Source organism: Rattus norvegicus, chromosome 3 (genome assembly GCF_021556685.1).
Source record: "Rattus norvegicus strain SHRSP/BbbUtx chromosome 3, alternate assembly SHRSP_T2T, whole genome shotgun sequence".
NCBI classification, from domain to species: Eukaryota; Metazoa; Chordata; class Mammalia; order Rodentia; family Muridae; genus Rattus; species Rattus norvegicus.
The window spans coordinates 68744470-68767306 of record NC_141536.1 but is presented as its reverse complement, the minus strand read 5'-3'; the positions used below and the strand labels follow the sequence as shown (position 1 = coordinate 68767306).

General features: G+C 37.7%; 2 protein-coding genes across 32 annotated transcripts in view; both read left to right on the top strand.

Annotated features, from left to right (window-relative positions):
* The window catches only part of Tfpi (tissue factor pathway inhibitor), a 49528-nt gene extending 38994 nt beyond the window's left edge, over nucleotides 1–10534 (top strand). For 10 of the 30 annotated variants that reach the window (XM_087650362.1, XM_087650352.1, XM_087650369.1 and 7 more), the window contains exons 8-9: nucleotides 8836–9015; nucleotides 10214–10534. In XM_087650362.1, the coding sequence (XP_087506488.1) occupies nucleotides 8836–9015; nucleotides 10214–10299 (266 nt within the window). In that variant the 3' untranslated portion in view covers nucleotides 10300–10534. 30 annotated transcript variants of the gene reach the window in all.
* Nucleotides 10535–17781: 7247 nt separating this feature from the next.
* Calcrl (calcitonin receptor like receptor) overlaps nucleotides 17782–22837 on the top strand; it is a 96907-nt gene continuing 91851 nt past the window's right edge. Inside the window, 1 exon segment of one of the 2 annotated variants that reach the window (NM_012717.3) lies at nucleotides 17782–18122. The gene's annotated coding sequence lies outside the window, so the exon portion shown is untranslated. 2 annotated transcript variants of the gene reach the window in all.

Here is a 22837-nt window from a genome sequence, read left to right as displayed (position 1 = left end):
TAACAAGAGAAGGTGTGTGTGTGTGTGTGTTAGGATTAATTTTTTTTAATTAATGATTTTTATTATTTGAGGACATGTTAAGTTATAGACATTTGATGAATTTAAGGCATTTAATCTCATAAAAATATCATTTTTTAAAATGTCTTAGAATATGTTTTGCAGTAGGATTTCTGTGTAGGTAGCATGTACAAAATGTGTACTTAAGTGTATTTCTTTGTTTTAATTTAGCCTTATTTCTTAGTTTGAATTGTCAACCTTTTCAGTTAGCTTTTTCCTATCCCAGATTTTTAGAAACTAGCTTTTAAATATTAGACTTTCTTACCACTGAAATTATTCATAATCATGTTAGCCATGTTCATTCCACAGAATATTCTATGTGTTTTCCCCCCCCAAACTGGTATTTACTGGCCCACTCACCATATCTATGGGTTCACTAGTGTATAGAGATCTCCTTCCTCTGCCTTTACTCTGGCTATCCAACCAGATTCCTTTAATATGGCTATCATTTGGTGTGTTTGCTTTGCTTAAGAGACTATGCTACAAGGTTTTGAGTATGACAGTTTATAGCCTGCCTGTGCTCCAGGATTTATCTCAATGTTAAGCATATAGTAGATGACTTATATTTTTTATTTATTAATTTTGTGATCTGCAGTTACAAAAGAAGAAACAAATGGTGGTTGGAAGAATGCTGATTGTACTTACCAAGGCTCTCTGAGTTCCTTCTACATTCATGTTCTCGGGTTTTTTGTCTTTAGGATTGGATAGCATTCTATGCATATTCTGTTATTTGTTGCCTTTGGTCTTATTTAATAATATTTAAATAGTACCTGATATCTTTATACTTACTATTGATTAAGTTTTAATATTAACATTAATAGTTAACATAATCTTTTAATATGTCTAACTGGTACAACTAGGAAAGAAAGACCTATCATATTGGTTTAGGGTCTTTGCGGGTAGACCTACCTGATCATTCTTGGAAAGAAAATTAATTATTTTCCAAAGTCTCATAGCCCACTTTGCTTCTATACATCATCTCTTAACAGCTGCCTTGGGATTATATCACCTTTATGATATTTTGAAAAAGCTCATCTTTGGTTAGACTTCCAAAGCCTACTGCTAACCCAGTCTTCAGCACTTGCTCTTTGAATGAGAAAAGAAGCACCTAATTACTGAGCCAGGGCCATATTCCTTCATGCCGGCCTCCAGGTCCAGGGGAAATGACTAGATGTAATAAAGAAGACCCTGTGGCCACTTGAAACTCTTTCCTAACTCTATCCAACATATGACCTAGGGCCAAACTCCACATACATAGAAAATTGTGAGAAAGAAGTGAACACATGTAATTATATACACACATTGACCTTCTGGAAGAGGAGTGATGTTGGCAGAGGAACTACTCAATAATCAAATGTCATCGCCGATGTGTTCATGTTAGAGATCTGCAATAGAATGCTTTCACCTATACGTTCTCTGGGAAGATATTGATTACAGGCAGAGGAATTTCACAATCATTTAAGTTTTCTGGGAAGAAAATATTCCCCACCAACTAAGGAATTACCAACTTAGATGCATCCCCTGGAAAAGTCACGAGTGCTGTGGGCAGTGCTGTCAGCATCATTTCATCAGCAAGCACACAGGTTTGAAACAAGCATGGTGGCCTTCAAATGTATTCTAACTGAGAAACATAGGATCTATCTCATAATCTACGTATCTCTGCCTAGTAAATCTGATAGCTTGTGCCGACATCCTGACAACTTGGCTTTCCGTAAATAGACAGCTTTAGCAGAGCTCATATCAGGCCTTCTACTTCCTGTCAAGAATACTGGCAAGAAACAAGAATGTGACACTTCCTCTGCCAAAATCATGGACAGCACCCTACCTACCTAGTAAAGTCCTTCTCAGACAATCTTGAGTCTAGACAAAGATAATTGTTGTCCCAGACAGCAGAGTCCTCCAGAGAAATGCTTCTCAGACACGAACAGATCCTTTTACAAGAGATGAAATGGACAACTTCATTGTGTCAACCAATTATTGTAAATGACATTTGTACTGAGTAAAATAATAGAAATTTAAGTGTGTGACAATTATAAAGCTACAGCAAAAACTCACTTGCATATTAGCACAGACCGAAGTACTAATTAATACTTTTAGTCTATTTAAGATTTCTTTTTCTTAAGACATCAGGAGAATCCACATTGGAGTACGAATTTGGTATTGACAACAACAACAGCAAAGACAGACTAGGAATAAGAATTAGTTTAGTAAAAATCTATGCTATGCTAAGTCATAAATCTCTGAGTGTCGCTTTTCTCTAAAGAGTTCAGAGGAGCTCTGCAGGAGTGAGGTGAGGACCACTCAATAAGGAGCCCCCAGTTCTAACTCTTACAGCACCACAGGGCTCTGTTCCAACTTTCCAGTTGTGTGGATGCCAGGAGTGTGCTCGCTGGTGTGCACCTGATCCCAGAGACAAAGGCCTGGTCTGGGGCCTGTGATTTCTAGAAGGAGGCCGGGTTGAGCGTGCCGATCAAAGGATCCCTCCCTGCTGGAGAGCTCTTTGGCTCACCACTGTTGCCCCCGAGGCTGCTTTCCAGCCTGCTTCTTAGGCCTTCTGTTTCAGTGAGGTCTCTCCATGTTCAGACCTGATGAGCACCAATCCTTGCGTGTGACAGAGCGTGAGGTATAGTCAGGTCCTTTTGACTGGAGATTAAGGGAAGAAGGGCTTCGGAGAGGAGAAATAAGGAAACCTCCCAAACTTTATCTGATCAAATATTTGCCCAGTTAGTCTAGAAGGATTTCTTACTTAGCTTTGGAGTGATGTCACATACTGGGCAAGAACATTGGCTTTATGAATGGAATTTGAGCTTAATTCCACTTCTTTAATTTCCCGACTTGTTTTGTACTCTTGGGGGTGTTTTTCTCCCAGCTTCCAGTTCTTTCTTTGTTGCACGTGGAATCTAATATGTCATAAAGTATTTAAAACACCGCAACGGCACGTAATACTTCCTTCCGTGTGGCCATTAACAAGATTATCGATTTTAAGATTTTTTGTGGTGATGACGGTAACCCTGACTCACCTTAGGTTTGTAGGCATAAAAGAAGTGGCTCAAAGATATTGTAAATGCATATTTTATTATAGTCTTAATACAACTTTAAGGTTAATGTTGTAACCTTAGATTGAGGAATCTTAATTCATTATAGTTACCTGAATTAATGTGCACTGCTTGCAAAATTCAAGCATAATTAACTAAATAAAACTTCGTCTTTTGTGTCTTTGGATTTTATTTATGATTATTGGAGGCATAAGTCACTTGTCTATCTGCCTTTAGGACCTGAGGCATAAATTTATGTGCTTTTTTTTTTTTTTTTTTTTTTTTTTTGGTTCTTTTTTTCGGAGCTGGGGACCGAACCCAGGGCCTTGCGCTTGCTAGGCAAGCGCTCTACCACTGAGCTAAATCCCCAACCCCAATTTATGTGCTTTTTAACTTAAGTGAGCTTTATCAAAAATCGATGATCTGGCTAATGGGAATTGTAATAGAACCTGGAAATGGAAGAATAAAAATAGGATCTTTTTTTCAGATGTGATTGCCAGATAGGAGAAGGATTCAGGTAAATACATGACTTCAGTCTTGAGACCTTACAGACGGTTTGACAGGACAGAGTCAGAGCAAACTAAGTTGAAATTTGAAATGTGAGTACCAGTGCCCCAGGTCGCAGGGTGAAGGTACTTGCTGCCACGTTTTCCCTGGGGGCCGCTCTTCCTACTGCCAGCTTCCCTCTGTTGTCTGTCACTTTTTGTGTATATTCTAAATCTGTTTCCCCAGATTTGCGGTCCACATCCTCTTTGTTGTGTTCTGTTCTCTAGCTAGTCTAGATTTTCTAAAAAGCTCCCTCAGATAAACTGGAAACACTCTCTTTCCACAGCCTGCTGCTTCTCTGATTGTTAGAATCCTATTCTTTGATTAAAGCTGACCAACATACAAAATGAACATTGAATTTTCATCTTGCTTAAATCCAATATTTTTTTTCTTCTTCTTTCCTTTCTTTTCTTTTTTCTTTTTTTCGGAGCTGGGGACCGAACCCAGGGCCTTGCGCTTGCTAGGCAAGCGCTCTACCACTGAGCTAAATCCCCAACCCAAATCCAATATTTTTATTTCATGCATAATGAGTTGCTTCAAATGTATTCAAACCCCAAACTATCTTGAAAAAAGTTACATCCATAGTCTAAAAAGATCGATGATTGGTCTTGATGCAGAAGACAAGGTACACATGTCAGCAGTCACGAGCCATGCAGCCTTTCCTGAACAGCGTCTGTCTCAATTGGGTGTTTTTAGACTGATTTATTTTGTTGTATGTTGTATGGGAGTTTTGCATCACGCATGTCTGCGCATCTCTGCGCGCACTGCCTGAGGCAGCCGGCATCCGTTCCTGGGAGCTCAGACGAATGGCCATGTGTGTCCCCTGCAAGAGCAGCAGGTCTCCTTAACTGCTGAGTCATCTCTCCAGACCCTGTCTGCACAATATTTTAAGATGAAAATGCTAGCACTCGAGTGATGGTGACTGTAAGTATATTTCCCCCAAACATATATTTTCTAATAAGGCACTTAATTGAAAGAAAAAACTATGTCCAGGAAAACCTCATAGTTGCCGTTGTCTAAAGCCATTTTTGTTAAGAAAAATCCCTGAGTACAGCTGCCTTAGGGAGCTCTTGTTATGGATCGGTCAGCATCTAGACATACGCAAGCAAGTAGCCACTTAGGTCCTCTCTCCCCATTAATCTGTGGGCTTTCCTGTCCAGGGAAGATTTCTTCAGTCTGTTCTATGACCTTGCAATCTCAGATTCCCTGGCGGCACAGCCTCCACATTTCACCCTCAGCTAAGCAGCCCAGTACACACAGGGAAGGAAAATAATCCTCCAAGTACTGCCCGGCAGCCCTTGCCCCCTTCCAACGCCCAATGGAATGTCGGTCCCTGCTAGTTCAGCGATCACTCTCCTTTGTTCACTGAGCCCATGTGTGTCCTCTGTAAAGCAGTGGGGACAGAGGCCTTACTGCCCATTACCAACCAGAGCAGGTTTCTGTCTGCTCCTGGCTTTCTTCTTTGATCACTTTAAGGAACTAGACTTATTAGTCATTAATAAGCTAGCCAATTCTTTTTATTGTGTAACAAGCATTAGAGTTTAGGAACATTAAACATACAGAAAAAAGGGAACAGCAGAAAAAATTGACCATAATCCAGGAAAAAAAAAAACCAGTGAGTTGTCAATGCATTTTACTTAAAATTATCATATAGCAAATGATTTAAAAGACTGTAAGTTTCTGCTGAAGGAGTCCAAAAGCATATAATATGCTCAAAACAAACATACTCTGTAGAACTTTAGCCTAGCAAACTTCTCAACTTACAACCCGATAGGACTATATTTACAGAGATCGTTTATAACGTAGTCTCTCAGTACTTTGTCCATGAATAACAGAGCATTTTCATTTTTATGTTTGTGGTTCCGTATGTGTGAATGTACGGTATCTAGACATGTAATACAGTGAAAATGTGCACAGGAAATATTGTGGGAATAAGGCGTTGCAATAAAGCTTTAGACATTAAATATAAAGTTTACTATATGATTACAAAGTTAATCTACATAAAACATTTTACTTGAAGAATGAACCCTGGGCCACCACTCTGTATTTTAGCAGTCACACTAGACAGTGATTTTTCTAGCAAAAAATATGGGAAAGGAGGTGGTTTGGCGTGAAACCTATCAAAAAGCCTTCTAGATGGAATCCACCCACCTTGGTTTTGATGGCGGGATCAAGATAGAATACATGTGGCTATTAAAGTCCCTTTGGAACATGAGCTGAAACCAGCCAGGTTAGTGTCTTTTTATTCTATCTTAAATTTCTGTCACTAATCATAATATAGGTGAGAAAATCACAGTATGCAACTGCTTCAAAACATATTTTCTTTTATTGTAGATATCAATATCTGGAATTTAAATAGGTGAGTGTCTACCTATGTCTAGAATAAATGTGTTAATTGAACACAGGCAAACTTATCTTTTCATGGGGCACAAAAATATTCCATTTTCTCACCTCTCGAAATTTAATTGGAGTCAAGGACTCCAAACATCCTGCAGAAACTGCCTGCTTTTTTAACCTATGAATTATGATAAAGTAATTAAATGGTAGTCAGAGCTAAAATAATCTTAAAAACAATGAATTAGTTTCAATTTAATCTACAGTTTATGTTCTAAAAAATACCTTATAGAATCCCAAATTGAAAATCATTTTGTATCTTTTAATACTTAACTTTGTATAGTACAAAATACTTCGTGATAAACTTCAAATTGCAGTCTACTCTGAAAATGGCATTCTTTCCAATGTTAGGAACATGATTCTTGGTGGGGTCAAAGGTATGTTGTATTGGATCTGTGTAGACAGGGGGTGGTATCAGGACTAACAGTGAGATAAGCAGACAGTGGTCACGGGTCGTTCTTGGGTAGATGCCTCCAAGTGGAGCCCGTGTGCGATAACAAGGGCCTAGGGTGTGCATGAGCCCTCTGACCTCAGCTCCCAGAACTATGCTCGACCCTTTAATGCAGTGCTCGTGGTGTAGAGCAGAAATGTGATGTCTTGGATGGTTAGGTTGGTAATGAAGCTTCTCCTGATGCACCTGTGCTCCCAAGTGCTTGCTTTCACACGACACCTGACTTCCGCTGTCCTGCGTTGCATTAAACCCATTTCCACTTATTTCATTGGCTATTTGTAAATATTTCTGGGTTACTAGGTGGTTAAAGAGAGAGAGAAGCAAGAGCCTGTGTGCCCATTATGCCTGTAGTATACCCTCTGTAATTTGTATTCCCCTAGAAATGACTGTTGTGGTTCTAGTTTTCACCTGGGATTTAGTTTCTGTTAACATTCCGTCTTCTTACCTCCAGTGTAGGGACAATAGTCAAATGAGCTTTTTTCCCACTTTGAAAGATGCTTGATTTGGATTATGAAGCTAAACTTGCATCAGGTCACATGGTAAGAAGGAGTCGTACTCAGGGGATGAAAATTTCTTTCTGTCCCCGACATAAGGGACCTTAGCATGGGCATTGGTATCAAAACATCGTGATTATAAGATAATAGATAAGTTATAATATGATATCGCCATATTAGCATACACCATCTGCGACTTACCATGGACTGACACAACTTGTATGGAAAACACTAAAGTCAAAGTAATGTATACATTACATGTTCTACATAGCATTTGTTATGAAAATATGTGATGTTTGCTGGGAAAAAAAACCATAAAACAAGCAATAACTTCTTCCGTGTATCAGTTTTATTCACTTGCTTCTAGTCTGCCACGTTTGTCCCTGAACCTGGGTGGTGGCTTTGGAGGGTCAGGATCAGAGGTGGCACAGGTGCTCACTGTTAACCACGGGAGAAGTGAGCAAACACAGGGTGCCCCTGGGGCTATTCGGACAACAGAAGGACCCAACTGCGACATTTCTCTCCTACCTTTAGGAATACTTCCTAGGACTCTTTGAGAAAGAAAATGCTGGCATGTGGTGGGAACTTTAGACCCTATTCCCATCACGCGCTTAACCTGGCTTTACAGTGGAGCGCAGTCATGCCCAGCAGAGAACATAGGACCAGTAGACTAGACACTCTGTGGACACTGCTTTAAAGATCTTAAGGTTCCTTCCAGAAGCGCTGTCTGTGTATTTAGCAAACGACCTAAATGAAACTAAACATTCTCCATCTGACTATAACTCTTACATTTTGCACGCGCTACCTTTATACGCCCCTTCTCACGTGTTATTCCACCATCCCCGGTCCTCCCTAATCTTCCAGGTTTTTACTCAGAATGTCGGTTGCTCTGGCTCCTACTTACCTGTCTAGAAGGCAGGAGATGATAAAAATGCGTTCGTCAGGCTAAGACTTTTCTAACGTGCGGTTCCATTTTGCTGCTTCTCTTTTACAGTATTTTTCCATTTAGGGTTTACGCGCCAAAAGATTGCCGCTTGCTTTCTGCGCAGCCTGCTTGCCTTTGTTGGCCATTGGGTTCTTCAAAGTCACATTTCTTGCTCGTGAACATTTACCCGCATGTGCTGTATGACATCACTCCATCTGCCGAGGCCACTAAAGTTTCCCTCCGTAGTCCAACACCTTATGCTCACCTTCCTTCTAGTCAAGCACAGCTGTGCGGCCGAGAAGTGCTGGCTTGTCCTTCCTGAGAGAAATCACTAAAGAAACCTAAAAAATGCTACTACGCTCCACCGATTTTCACCTCAGACTCAGAATCACCGCTGATATTGTCATTATTAACTACCCTCGTAGCATGGTCTTGGTGTTTGAATGTTTGCTGGTCCCACTGACAGACCAAGCGATCTACTCCAAACCAGTGTCCTATTTACTATGGAAATATGAAACATTCATTCCATACGAACTCATGTACATGTACTTACAAACACATAGTTGAAGTTTCAGAAGAGAAGTTGTTCAGTAGGACTTGTTTTAATTGTGTGTAACTAGTTCCATCACGTAAATACTAACCGCAGGCTCTCCTTTTATCAAAAGCGCTATGTTTTGTTCATTGGGGAAATATCATGGTATTATGGACATTTTAATTTGTTTAACCATATCCTGGAAGTTGAAACCCTCAGGCTTTACAGTGTTTTAATCTTCGTAGGATTCTGCTTTATTCAGAAGACATGCCATAAAGCTAATTTGCAAGGAATACATAATAAGAAGGCTTGTAACTACTAGGCACAGAACTCCCCGTGTTTTCTTGACTTTTACAGTGTGTTTATTTATTTACATATCTTTTTATTTATTTATTTATTAGACTATGATGGCCCTTCATGGTGTCTTGAACCAGCAGACAGTGGATTATGTAAAGCCAGTGAGAAAAGATTCTACTACAACCCAGCCATTGGGAAATGCCGTCAATTTAACTACACTGGATGTGGGGGAAATAATAATAATTTTACTACCAAACAAGATTGTAATAGAGCATGTAAAAAAGGTATGAAAGACATGCTTCCTATTACATCACTGATATTTGGAATGATAACTATGCTGAAATTATGAAATACTTTAACCTATGAAATAACAAATATTTCCTTACTTATAAGAAGTAATATAATGACTTTATGACTATTCTCCCACCAACTAAACTTAGATAATACTGGTAGGCATGCTAGCTATAATTGTTCTGCATGATTACAGAACAATTATCCATTTACGACAGATTCAAATTTTAATTTTTTAAAAAGATTTTTATTTTATTTTTTATTTATGCGTACGTGTGTGCATCTGTAAATGGGTGCCCTGTGTGTGCAGGTGTTTGCTGAGTCTAAGTAAGGCATCAGATACCCTGGAACTGGTGTTACAGGTGTCTGGGAGTTTGCTAAAGTGGATGCTGGGAACTGAAGTCAGTCCTCTGCCAGGGCAGTGCACACTCTTAAAACCTGAACCATCTCTCTGCCCCAAGCTTTCTTTCTTAAATGCTTAAGATCTAAGAATTTATTTTTAAGAAATGTAAAAAGATTCTTGTAATCCGTCTCTCTCTCTCTCTCTCTCTCTCTCTCTCTCTCTCTCTCTCTCTCTCTCCCTCTCTTTTCCTCCCCCACCCCCCTCCCACCACTCTGTTTTTTTGAGACAGGGTTTCTCTTTGTAACTCTTGCTGTCTTGGAACTCACTCTGAAGACCAGACTGTCCTCAAACTTAGAGATCTGCCTGTCTCTGCCTCTTGAGCGCTGGGATAAAAGCATGAGCCACCATGTCTAGTTGAAAGTTCTCTTTTAATACACAAAACCTTAACTTCTTGATTCTGTTTCCCCTGAATATGATAATATTATAGGATAAAAGGAACATAGAAATTAAATAAAATATTACTCAAATAACCACACATTTACTACATATCTATCCTTTTATGAAGATGATCATGTATTTTTACCTGAATTGTAGCATACTTACCCAGTTTTGGTGACTCTCATATATGCAAAATGACTTTCTTAGGGTGGGACTGGGAAGAAAGGAGGGAGGAGAGACTGTGGTTGAGATGTCAAGTGAATAAATTAAATAAATATATATGTATATATACCTCAATAGATTATTTTACAAAATGTGGAGACAAATGAAAGGCTTTAGGGCATTTTAGGTATTAAACTCTATGTGTTCTCATCTTCCTATTATCTTACCATTTATTGTTCTTATTGCAGATTCCTCCAAAAAAAGCTCAAAAAGAGCAAAGACCCAAAGAAGAAGGAAGTCTTTCGTGAAAGTCATGTACGAAAATATTCATTAGTGCTAAGATATAAGCACATGACATTTTTACATTAGTTTCACTAAATATTCCTATAAGGTGTTTTCACTATGATTTCTACTCTTCTACAAACCAGTTTCTTGTTTCCATTGGTGACCATCTACTGGAAGATATATTTTCATCGGTTATGATCACAAACATTACATACCCTTGACAGTCTAAATCTTCTCTAATGATTTTATTTTTAACAATAAAATCTTTTATCCTGAGCAATAAACTTGACTGTTCCATTTATTGTCCCCTGCGTCACTCTGCGTTTGCTTCCTTATTTAGAACTTGTTGATAATCTCTTTCAGTTAGGAAAGTGCAATCATACATTATGATTTTCTTATTTGTCAAAGAGAATAGAACACAATTCCTTAAGAAACCACGAAAAGGCAGAAGAGATGATTGGGTAGTTAGGAGTACGTACTTCTTTTCCACAGGACATGAATTCATTGCCCAGCTCTTACGCTGGGTAGGGAACAGCCATCTTGATTCCAGCGCCAGTGCTCTGATGCCCTCTTCTGGGTTCCACAGGCACCTGCACCCATTTGGCACACACACACACACACACAGACACACACACACACACACACACACACACACACACAGATACACATGTCCACATAAATTAAAACAATTTAAACTTTCTATATTTCCATCAACAATTACATCAGTTATATAAAAAACTAAACACATTAAATAAAAATTATAAAGCTATACATTGTATAAATTCTTCCAGCTCAAACTGTTCAGGTACTACTGGATCCATCTCCATATCAGAAGAAAGAAGAAAACGTTGCAGAGTTAGACAGTTACTTAGAGGGTGTCGATTTTTATACCAGTGGTTTTTATTTTATCTTACCTTTATGAAGTTGGTGTTTATATTTATTTTCATGCTCTTTGGAGATCCGATTCTTTCTTAGGCTCCTTGATTTGAACACAGAGGCATACCTGTGTATCCTGCATTCTCTCTGCAGTATAAAATCCCTCTCTCTGCCTGCTTCTCAGGTGCAGCCCTTGGATGATTACAACCACATGGTCGGTTTCTTAGATGGCGTTACTCAGAGCACTGAAAAAGAAGGACTGGGATAGAGTGGTTCCTAATAGTTTATTTTATAAAAGAATACCAGGGCAGAGAGAAGAAATGGATAAAAAAGGTGAATGAGAAGTGTGTGTGTGTGTGTGTGTGTGTGTGTGTAGCAGATGTTCACCAAAGAATAGTTCATATTTGATCATCATTTAATATAGTGAAAAATATAAAAAGTAAAGTTTAAGCATTAGTTTCAATAAATGAATAATTTTTGATGAAATTCAACATTTTCATGAGTAATCTCACAGCAAAATATAGATCAGTTAGCCTGATATGTACCAAAATCCTGAGTTATATAAAGTTTAGTGATCACATTTTATAATCATTCTATTAAAGTGAATAATAGGGACTAAAAGGTCCCCATTGCTTCCTAACATACACTAACAGCCTTCGTTTTATAGTGAATCTAAAAAGGCAAGATACTGAAATTAGTTCTGAATAGTATGCTGTGTCAAAATCCCTTTTATATGTTTATTATAAATTAAAAAAATCCACGAAAGTGCCATGGTCCAGGAAGAGTGTTTATTAAACCCAGGGGCTCTGACCTCCAGTATGTGTGGGTAAGATGCTCCATTTTCTCACATTTTTGAGCCACTTTGATTCGCAGTCCAAGAGAAGCACTATAATGTTCTTTGGAAGATGATCAGTTATTGACCATGTGGGTGGGTGGGGAGACACCCCAGGAAGATAATGACTAGGTAGTGAAATAGTTTTTCAAGATTCCCTCAGACTTTTTGTTGACACTGACAATGACAGCACACTCACTAGGGGAAAGCTTTATCATTCCCTGGATGTGCCCTGGGAAAGGCTTTGCCCTTCCCAGGGGTCTGAAGCACTGGGGTCCTAACCTGGTGATCCATATCAACAATACAGGAATTCATCTTCTCCCCATATATATAAAACACTTCACCCCGCTACTGGCCAAAGTTCAGGGAATGTCAAGGACGAGGAGTGGAAGCACAGAATAAGTTAGAGGACTAGAGAAGCCTGAAGACATGCTGTCCTCTGGACATGACGTGGCTGTCGCATGAGACCACAGCAGCCGTGGTTACAAGACCTGCACCGGATCAAGCCAGTCAACGTTCCAGCATGGTGGAAGAAAAAGACCCTACCAGCTACCCCTGGTTGAGACCCTGTTGACTGTAGATGCTTGTTAGGAGAGAGCGACTTTTCTTTAGGAGTGAGGACACTGAAGGATTCTCATGCCCCAAAGATGTCCTTTATATAAATGTGCGTATGAGCAGCATTAACTAGACTCAGTGAGTTATTAAAAGAAAGGGGAGAGGAGACATGAAGTGGGAGGAGTGCAGTGGGGTGGATATGATCAGTTTACGTTGGATATATGTATAAACATTTCAAAGATTCCAAAGAATAACAATGTTTTAGGCACAATCTTAAGAGGAGAGAATGTCTCAATTGGCAAGTTTTGCATTCTAGTTGCTGTCTGAATGTTTAACCTGGTAGATGATCAATTGATTTCTGCTCAGTAGATGACTATTTAGAAACTTCTTTCTAGCGATTAAACTTTTGAAGAGCTGGATCTCGGAGATACAGAATATGCATGAAATACAGCCTTTGTGAAAGGTCAGGTAAGTTTTAAGTGGTAGCAATATTATCAGCGATTATCGCAAATTTGGACAGATTACTTTCAATGAATACTTTGCACACTTAAAAGAAAGCTTGCTTGTCAGAAGGCAAGAGACACTTACCATTGTGTTGGGAGTTGTTGAAAATCTGATTTTTATCCCTCATCGGCTGTTTAGAGGTCCTTCTACACTGAGCATTGGTGTGTATGTGTGTGTACATGTGCACATGTGTATGTATGCATGTACACACATGTGTGGACATAGACATGCACAGAGACAGAGACACAGAGAGATATCGAGAGAGCAAGAGAGAGAAAGAGAGAGAACACGCACCATATCTTTTCTAGTTGTTGAAAGTGTAAAGGGAGTAGGACTTTACTTTTACTCAACAAGTCACATTTATAATTAGAGAACAGTTGACACTAGGTGGCAGGATAAGACTGCAGATCTAAGGCCTCAACTGCGTTCCAAAAAACTCCATACCTTCCCACAGGTCTTCAGAGTCTTATTCAAAAGTGCACCATATTACTTTTTAATTAATGCATTATATGCAGTACAAATCATCTTATAGTTATAAATACTTATATTCTAGAGAACAGGGTGGTGGTAAATAAAACAAATGAAAATGTAAAAAAAATAGAATAAATTATAAATTTCTAAAAACACTATTTCCCAAGTTATCTTAATTACAGTAGGTGAATAATACTGTCTTCTAGCATTGGAAAACATTAAAACTATCTGTCATCTTTGGCTTTAGTGATTACTTTGTTTCTAAATATAATTTAGTCATTTACAAAGTGATCTATGGGTCAAGATGTCAAATGTAAATTTAAATACAACTTTCATTTTCACAATCAAGATTAGTATTCAAAAATGCCGAGCACCTCCACAGCACGCCCAGTATAAATTGCTATCATGAGAGGAGAAAACATCATCTTCAATGTGATCTAACTCTGTTCCAGAAATAGAATTATTTTAAATCTTTCTGGGAAAGGCAATTTCTGTGTCTCCAGTGAACCGGTCACACATTAATTCTTGCTCTTTATCGACTGGACAACATATAATTTTTCACCCAAACAGGAACACTCCTGAGCACGGAAGGAGAACTCCCTTAGAACTGAGAGATAAGACCCCCACCCCCACCCCGAGCCCACGCCAGCCTGCTCACAGCCAGAGCTCATCCCACCTTCCTAAGTTTGTTGGTTCTAAGCCCACCTCCCTGTTCTAGCACAGGCCCTGTTTACCAGCAGTCTCTCTTCAGATTCTCAGGAACACACTAGTCAGACAAGTTCCCACAGGAGTTCAAATCCACCAAGACGCAGCAAGAGTCAGACTTTTTGAATAGATGAATATTTGGCTGATTCTGCTGTAATTTGACACTCTTGGGGAAACATTATGAAACACTGTAAGAACTACTACAGGGTGCTGAAAGCACTTTCTTGTTGTGTGGGTGAAGGGCCTGGAGTGCTCACCTCAAATTCCCATTTTTCACTTGTAAGAATTGTATGCACAGCAAAACTTACTAAGACATTATTATTCACCTTTGATACATAATTTATGTAAATGTCGTGAAAATTGCTCCTTTAACTTTAGTAATGGCATTTTTGCTTTCAGTAGGTATTGGGCAGAGATCATTTTATCAAATGCAATTAATTATCCTTTGCTTGGGAAAAATTCCTAACCACAGTTACGAGGTAAAACAGTACAAGGTGAAGTCAACTTACTTCCTTAATAGATTTTCTTTTTGATATAAATGTATAAGAATTTAATGTGCTTCTCAGATAGTAAATTCTTATAAGGGATGTAGTACATTAGTTTTTTTAATTACATCAGTTTCTTAAGAATAAATAATGAAAATTTCATAATTAAAAACAGAATAATGTAACTGAATACACGAAATAACTTTAAAAATACTTTCTTTGAGGACTGCGGCACATTTACTAGGGACGGACTGTCTATAACCTGTTCCACGTGGTGGTGTTGACTGTTTTTAAAGATCCATGCTTCTAGGCAGTAGCTATAGAAATCCAAGTGGTCAGTTTAGTCAGTAGAAACCTAAGTTCGTCACACGTGATTTTGGGTTTTTGTCTAACTTGTGAATATAAGGCTTTGATTTAGCGTCCTCCTGATTGTGGGGCAAGGCCCTTCTCATTAGGGGAACCCATCGCTTCATTTAGAGGCTTTGGTACCTTTGGGCCACCTAAAGGACCACAATGGAGGGCAAAGTCCTGCAGTAAAGTGGACGGATGCGACTGTTCCTCAAAATGATTTTCATTTGTGCATATTCCTCACTTTACAATAACACAGACTCTGAGTGGGAGCACTGCATGGTTTATGCCCTGTATGGTTATACTGGCAGCATTCTTCCGTGCTTGTCCACTCTCCTTTAAATGGTCAAAACAGAAGACACTTCTTATTTGGTCTTAATTTCCTGAAAAAAGAACTATTTTTAGTGTTCATCTGAAAGTATAAACTTGACCACCACTAATCAAATAATTTTAAGTAGCTTCAGTGTGTTCTGGGGAAAGAGTGCAATATAAACACATGTAGACCATATGAGAGTGAATGAATGTACTAATACCCATTGACTTGGAATCACCTAATAGATTTCTGGAAACAGTTTCATTTAGCTTTGCCATAGCTATCCAAACATTTGTGTCATACTGAAGCGCACACGTCTCGTTTCCTCAATATTTTTCACTTGTTCCTACATATCGTGGCATAGTCTAGCTTCCCAGAAGTTTTTATAGCATGTATTAATATAGCACGTATTCATATTTTTTCATGTTCATAAAATGGTCACTCTCAATGATCTTATTATTGGGAAGTATGTTTACTTTTCTTTCTTAGAAAGACACAGATTTGATATTAACAAGAATTACCCAGAATCTTCATGGACCACAGCCATAAGCCTATATGCCCAACCTATAATTTATTCTAGACACTGCAGGTTGTATTAAATTCTTTGTTTACAACAGCACCATGTATATCTACCATACGGGACAATGATCATTGGCTTGTGATCTTTCAGGCATCCTCTCAAAGAAAGAACTCCTTTGCTTACTAAGACTCTGCTATATTTGAACAAATCCAATGAATGAATCAAAAAATGTTAATGCTTGGAAATGTATGCAGCTTGGTATACACCAGTCTGGGTCTCAGAGATCAGATAGTCTTAGAAACGGATATGTGGACATATACGACGATCATTTGGAAGTTAAAATCTTGTATTTGTTTTGCCTGAACCTTAAGCTAAATATTCTGTCAAGATTGTCCCAGCAAGTCTAAGCATCTGCAAGGGGACACAAATACTCTCTACTGCTTTCCTTCTGTTTCCCTATGTAGCATGCGACTCTACATCAGAATTCTGTAGTTTCACTCAAGAATGTTTTTGCTGTTTTTCTGATTAATGAGTTATTATTTTAGGAGGCAGTAAGGATTTACAATGTTGACTTCTCACCTCATGAGCTGAAGGAAACAGCACGGGGAAAATATAATCCGACAGTTCCCTATAGAAAGCAAAACTAAAGTGTTTACAGAGTAACTTCCCAGTTTACTACTGTCTCTTAAAACTACATTGTGTAAATCGGCTTCTTCCATAGAGCTTCCATTTTTCCGTGACTGAGATTGTCACTTATATTCCATAGTTTTATATGGATACACTCCGTTTTATATAATATACAGAATTAAAGATTTTATAATAAATTTCCCATGCAGATCAAGATAGTAGACGTTTAAGAACAGGGCACTGTCTTTCAGGATCATGATATTCGGAGATTCTGCACCCCGTGTCTTTACTGCCATTCCTCATCTGCTAGGACTCTGAGCTCCTCGTTTGCTACTTGGTTGTAGTGCTTACTTCTAAGTCTGTGCCTCCGAGCCAGCTCAGCGGGATTATAGTAGCTAATTGGAATTGCTTGGTCACTAGAGTAGCTCCTCATTCGTCCTAAATGTTATAAAATGTGTTGATTCAAAGTTTCAACAATGCGAAGACCTTCAGGTATTATTTTATCCATCTTTTCCAGTGACAAATTTGATGCAAAGATCATGTGACTTTTAGTGCTGTGTGGCTTTGGGAGCTACAATTATTGCCAAATCTCATACTTTATCATATTTATCATATCAGGTATATTTCAGGTTTACAGGCTTTTTTTTTCCTGATCATACTCAGTGATTTCTTATATTTATGATACAATTAAGTTTAGAGGTAAATCTTTTTTTTAAAAAATTCACGTTCATTTATTGTATGAAATTATTTCATAGTATCATGTTAAAATACTGCCACGTTTCCTTGGAGGTTATTTTGAGATAAATACTATAGAGCTTAGGTTATACACAGTGACATAATTACATCAACTATTTAAAAGTGTGTAAAATGATTCCACACTCCATACAGAAACTAGATTTATAGTACATACAACTAAGGGATTCCTGGAAAGGACAGCATGAAGCCTCTTATGCCAAATTGATTGTGGAGTTGGATCACACATTAGTGCTCAAACTTGAGTCCGAAGTAATTCTGATGCTCAAAATTCTATGCACATTTAAGAAGAAAGATGTGACCGATAAATTGTTCCTGGTTGTTCTGTGAACTCTCATTCAACACACACCTACACCCACACCCCTAACTCCTTTGATTCTTTTACACTTAGATTGCCTTCAAAATCACAGGCAGCAAGTTCTAACAGAACTCAGTCTAGGTGAAAGCCAGCCAGCTTTTGCTGGTAACAATGTGTTCATACAGCAAAGGATCTCTGTCTGTTCAGGCTGCTTCTTGCTCTTGTCAGAGTTGAGAAGGGAGTTGCTGCTCTTTTCCTGGGGTAAGCTATTTGAGAAAGAAAGTAACCGAACACTAAGTGCAGGCGGGGCGGGGTGATGTAACAGGAAGCTGTGATGTTTCCCTTCTGCTGCTGATCGCTTACAATCTGACAACACTCCCCATCTACCCAGAACAAGCCCTCTCTTCGCAGCGGTGCACTTCTGCTTTAGGACCGGCGGGCTCTGTTGCCTGGACCTCACGCTGCCTGCAGCAAAGCTTTTTGACTCTTCCACACCTCTTCTCCGGGAACTCTTTTCTACTATCTCAGAAAATCAAATTCCCTCCTGAGACTATTCACACAGAATTTCCTTAGGAGCCGTGCGGGGTAAGTGTATTATTCAAAACAAACATATGTATTCTCAGCATTGTTCTTAAGCAGTTTGACAATGTTTCTAGTAAGAATTGACTGAGTGGCATTGGAATAAGGTTGAAACCGGTTCATTTATTCTACATAGGGATACTAGAGAGTCTTACTCCAGAATGTGTACAAAATTTATTACTAGTGCATAAGAGTATTTACAATGACACTTTAGAAAATAAATTTACCAACTAATAGCCATGTGAACAGGCTACAAGGCAAGTTTTTGGACAAATACCTTCATCAGGAAACAATGCTCTTTAAAGTTACTTCTACTATTAGCTCAAGTCCTGACAGCTGGAAAACATTTGCACCCCAGGAAGGGTCTTTAAATTTTCCACATAATCAGTATTCTAAGGAAGGGACGGAATCTTCCTGTGTGACTGAACAGAAAGCAGGAGTAAGAAGAAAAGCCACCCGCTTGGACTTCTGTTTGCTCTTCGGCTTCTTTTGACACTTACACCTCTAACTGGGGAACCAATGGAATTTTCATTGTTCTTTCTTGCTAGATTTGTGTAAATACCACCCTTTTGGCTTTTCTTTGTTGTTGTTTGTTTATTTTGCTTTTTGTTTCTGTTTTTGGAGAGTCCCCGAACTATTTCCACTGTATTAAGATTATGGGTGTCTTATAAATAAGGTAAGGGGAAAACAACAACAAAAACAACAAAACAAACAAACAAAAACCCAACCAGCAATCAACAACCAACCAACCGAAACCCCCACAACTGTCCAGAGTTAAGAAAGGGTAGTGATGTCTGCGTTACTTCATGGCTTTTAAACTCTTACACGCTTAGATGTGTGCTCAACTATCCTGCAAAAGTGCGGGGGAAGAGTGTGAAAGGAGTCTCTATAAATAAATAAACAGAGACACGCTAAGTAAGTGGATTAGCTCATTAAGCAGAGGAATTAAATTAGATTTTCTATGATGCTGCTGAGATGAGGCATCTGCAGTGCTCTTGCCACAGTCCAGACTGTCCTGAGATTTTAAAGAGCCAGTGCCTCCCTAACAAGTGGTCGTTATAGCGGCGTCACCAAGTGTTGGATTCAAATTGTGCTCATTAGCATAATTTATCAAATTCTGCATTTTTCCTACTTAAGTGAAATTGTAAGCTGCTGAGATGTCTTTCAGTGCTAGCATTGAGCTCAGTGTCCAGTAGTCTGGGATAAACGGTCTATGACAAACTCATCCCGGGTAACTCCTCAGTGGGCTTTGGCTCAGTTTCCACATGTTTCTCAATGTAATGGAAACATTAATTACACTTGTAATTTTTAAAAGCTTTGGAGCTGATTTATTTTTTTTTAAATTATACCACTGAGTTTCCTGATATGTAGAAACGGGCAAGGTGTTTTTAAGATATGACTTGTTAGAAATTGTCATTAGGTAACGGGAGAAAGAAGTGAAATGTCATATACAGGAACTGAAATTGGAAAGCATTATTCTAAGCCAGATTATTTTCTTAAATTAAGTATTATATTAATAAACAATGGTAAATTAGTACCTCCACAAACTATACTGATTTTTATTGAATTAATGTTCCGAAGCATATAATGGTCTCGTATAATTTATTTTAATATCCTCATCTATATTAATAGCATCATTTAAAACAATGCTCATTACCAAAAGTCACAGGAGAAAGATGCCAGGCAATGAATATTGACGGTCATTAGGCAAAGAAATTATCTGAGTTAATAACAAGGACATTAAAATAAGAATTTATGCCATTCTAGAGTAAATGTGGCCTTTAAAATGAGTAAACAATGTCTGAAAATCAAACCATGTTTTTATCCTCAACGTTAGTTTAACTTTACAGGCGATATTTCTTTGTAGCATCAAAAAAAAAAAACAATGGGTATGATCTTAGGCAAATTCTAAATATGTCAATTAAAAACACAGAATTCATAATAATTATGACCCACGTGATATGAAATAAGTTTTACCTAAAATGTTCTATTTGTAACTCGATATATTTAGATGGCTATTTGGAGCCAGTACAATAATAACATGTTATCAGTTTTATCTCTGCTTACATTTTGATAGTAACTATTTATTCAGAATTGTTTTGAAATGTTGTAGATAAATTAATACAATTACCTTTCGAGTATCAAAAACCAATTCACGAAACAAAACGCATTTCATGCTTTATGCACAACTTTGATTGAATCTAGTCAAGTTAATTCTGCTTTTAGAGGTACAATGATGTCACCTTTTCAGAATCTAAAAATAGTCTAAGAACCCAATTCCTTGTCTTTGTTTGGGATCTAGAAAGACTTCTAAAGCCTTAACATAAATTGCGGCTCACAATGGTGTTAATGGAAGACAGGAGGTCAAGACCACAGTACGACTTGACTCTGACTTACTCTGAATTTGAGAACTCGACGTTGAGAATGAATTACTGGTACCCAACTGATGCGCGAGCAAACATTCCTCTGGGTGCAGATTTGAGTTCAGTCTGTGGATCAACTCTAAAACACATATTTTTTTTTCTTGAATGTAATCTTTTTTTTTAAAACAAGGAAATATACTACAGTATTAAATTATTTAAAAATCTCATTTTATATGTAAGGGTATCCTGATGCAATTGTATAGAGACAAAACTTTGTGAAACTACAAATAAGGTCTGCGTCCTCACCAGGCTTGCCAGTCATTTCCGATGAAACATTCCCATTTGTTCACATGGAAATTCTCTTCCTGCCTAAAATCTCTCGTTAATGGCACTTGTACAAACTCCCAAGTACCTGAGTTTGCTCATGGTAACTTTTACGTACCTGGAGAAAGTAGAAGAAATACTTTAAATAACTCAATGCTTTTGCTAGTTTTAAATTTGTGTGTAATTTTGAATATATATCTGTTCATAGTTGGATGTTAACTGGAGCAATAGGTAGGATACAATTAATTATAAAATTTGGAAAATAAGTATGAGGTTATGCGTCAGGAACAATGAAAACCATGTGAATATGAGTCATAATAATAGCTTAATATTTTTCTGAGAAGACAGCATACATTTTGTATTCCATTACAATTCTTAGGAAAGCAGAAATTTATCAATAAATCCAGGCAATGATTTTTTCATGTGTGATTAGTATTATAATATTTGCCAGTAAATTGGTTTAAGTCAAATACTATCAATACTCTTTAAATTAATTCAATTTTAAGATGATAAGTCATTTTAGGGAAAAGAAAAGTTTTAATTTTTAAAGTTACCTGAGTTAGGATTTCCTAGTTTGCTAGAATTATTATCATGTGATAAGTTACACACGCACAGACACACACACACACACACACACACACACACACACACACGCCCTCTTGTCAAATAAATATTATGACGTTATTATCACACACACACATACACATGTTCAGGAAGAAAACCCCACGTGTTTAGAGTTCACTCACAGACTGGACTCCAAAACTACACCCACAGAAATGTTTGTTTTCTTGTCAGCTGGGTACCAGTTACTCATCTTCAATTTAAATTCCAAAATTCAGAGTAAGTTAGGAGTTAAATTTGTTTTTTCAAGATTGGATTTCTCTGTGTAGCCCTGGCTGTTCTGGAACTCATTCTGTAAACCAGGCTGGCCTCACACTCACAGAGATGCGTCTGCCTCAGCCTCCTGTGTGCTGGGATTGAAGGCTTGACCTACTCCCACCCAGTGACAAAGTATATTGGAACAGAACACCTTTCTTTCTTCCTTCCTTCCTTGCTTCCTTCCTCTCTCTCTCTCTCTCTCTCTCTCTCTCTCTCTCTCTTTCTTTCTTTCTTTTTTAGTTGGTTTCTTATGTAACATTGTATTATGTAACATGAACACATTAATATACTGCTTGAAAATATGGTCAAAATAGTGTATTGAGGTTTTTAAAAGTAAAGGGATTTAATTGAATCCATACATGGTTTTAATAAAATAATGTGATGTTTTTAGTTTTTTAGCCAACTAAAAGGACAAAACATTAAGCTCACACAAAACAACATAAGCTCAAGAAAAAATAATAAATTAACCAATTACTTAATAATCTTATGATATTGAAGTTATAACCATTTTATTACTGTCTTTGGATGAAACCTCTTTTTCAGAGAAATCCTGTTCCTTTTAACACTACAACATTAAAAAAACAAACAAACAAAAAACAAAACTAAAAGAAACTAACTTTGTAGAGCAGACTTTCTCAGCTTCCTGGAAGCTCTTTCGTGTGTTCTTGAACTGATAATGGTGACTTTGACAATGAAAACTAGTATAAATTAGTCTTGTATCCAAACACTAACTGGAGACCAACAGTTGTATAGTTGTTTTGTGTATATATACAACTCAATTTAGCCTAGTTTCTAAGTATAATTTGAAGAGAAAATTGAGACAGTAGTAAAAGTATCAGGGAGAAGTATATAACATTTTATTAGGAAATTACAATTAAAATTATGAAGAAATAAATTAATCAATACAAAACTGTGATTAATAGCTCTGCAGCTATTTTTATTATGAGAGGTCAAATATAGACTTGCTTGGCCTAATAAGAATAAGAGGTTTAGGATTTTATAAAACAGGCTGCCTATGTGTGTTCCTTCAAGAAAGTAATGAAGTTTGTATCTTAAAAACCTTTGTGGAAACATCCAAATATGCTTTATTGAATAAGGGAAAACAACTTAATTCAATTGCTTTAGCTGTTCATAAATATTATGTACACACATGCA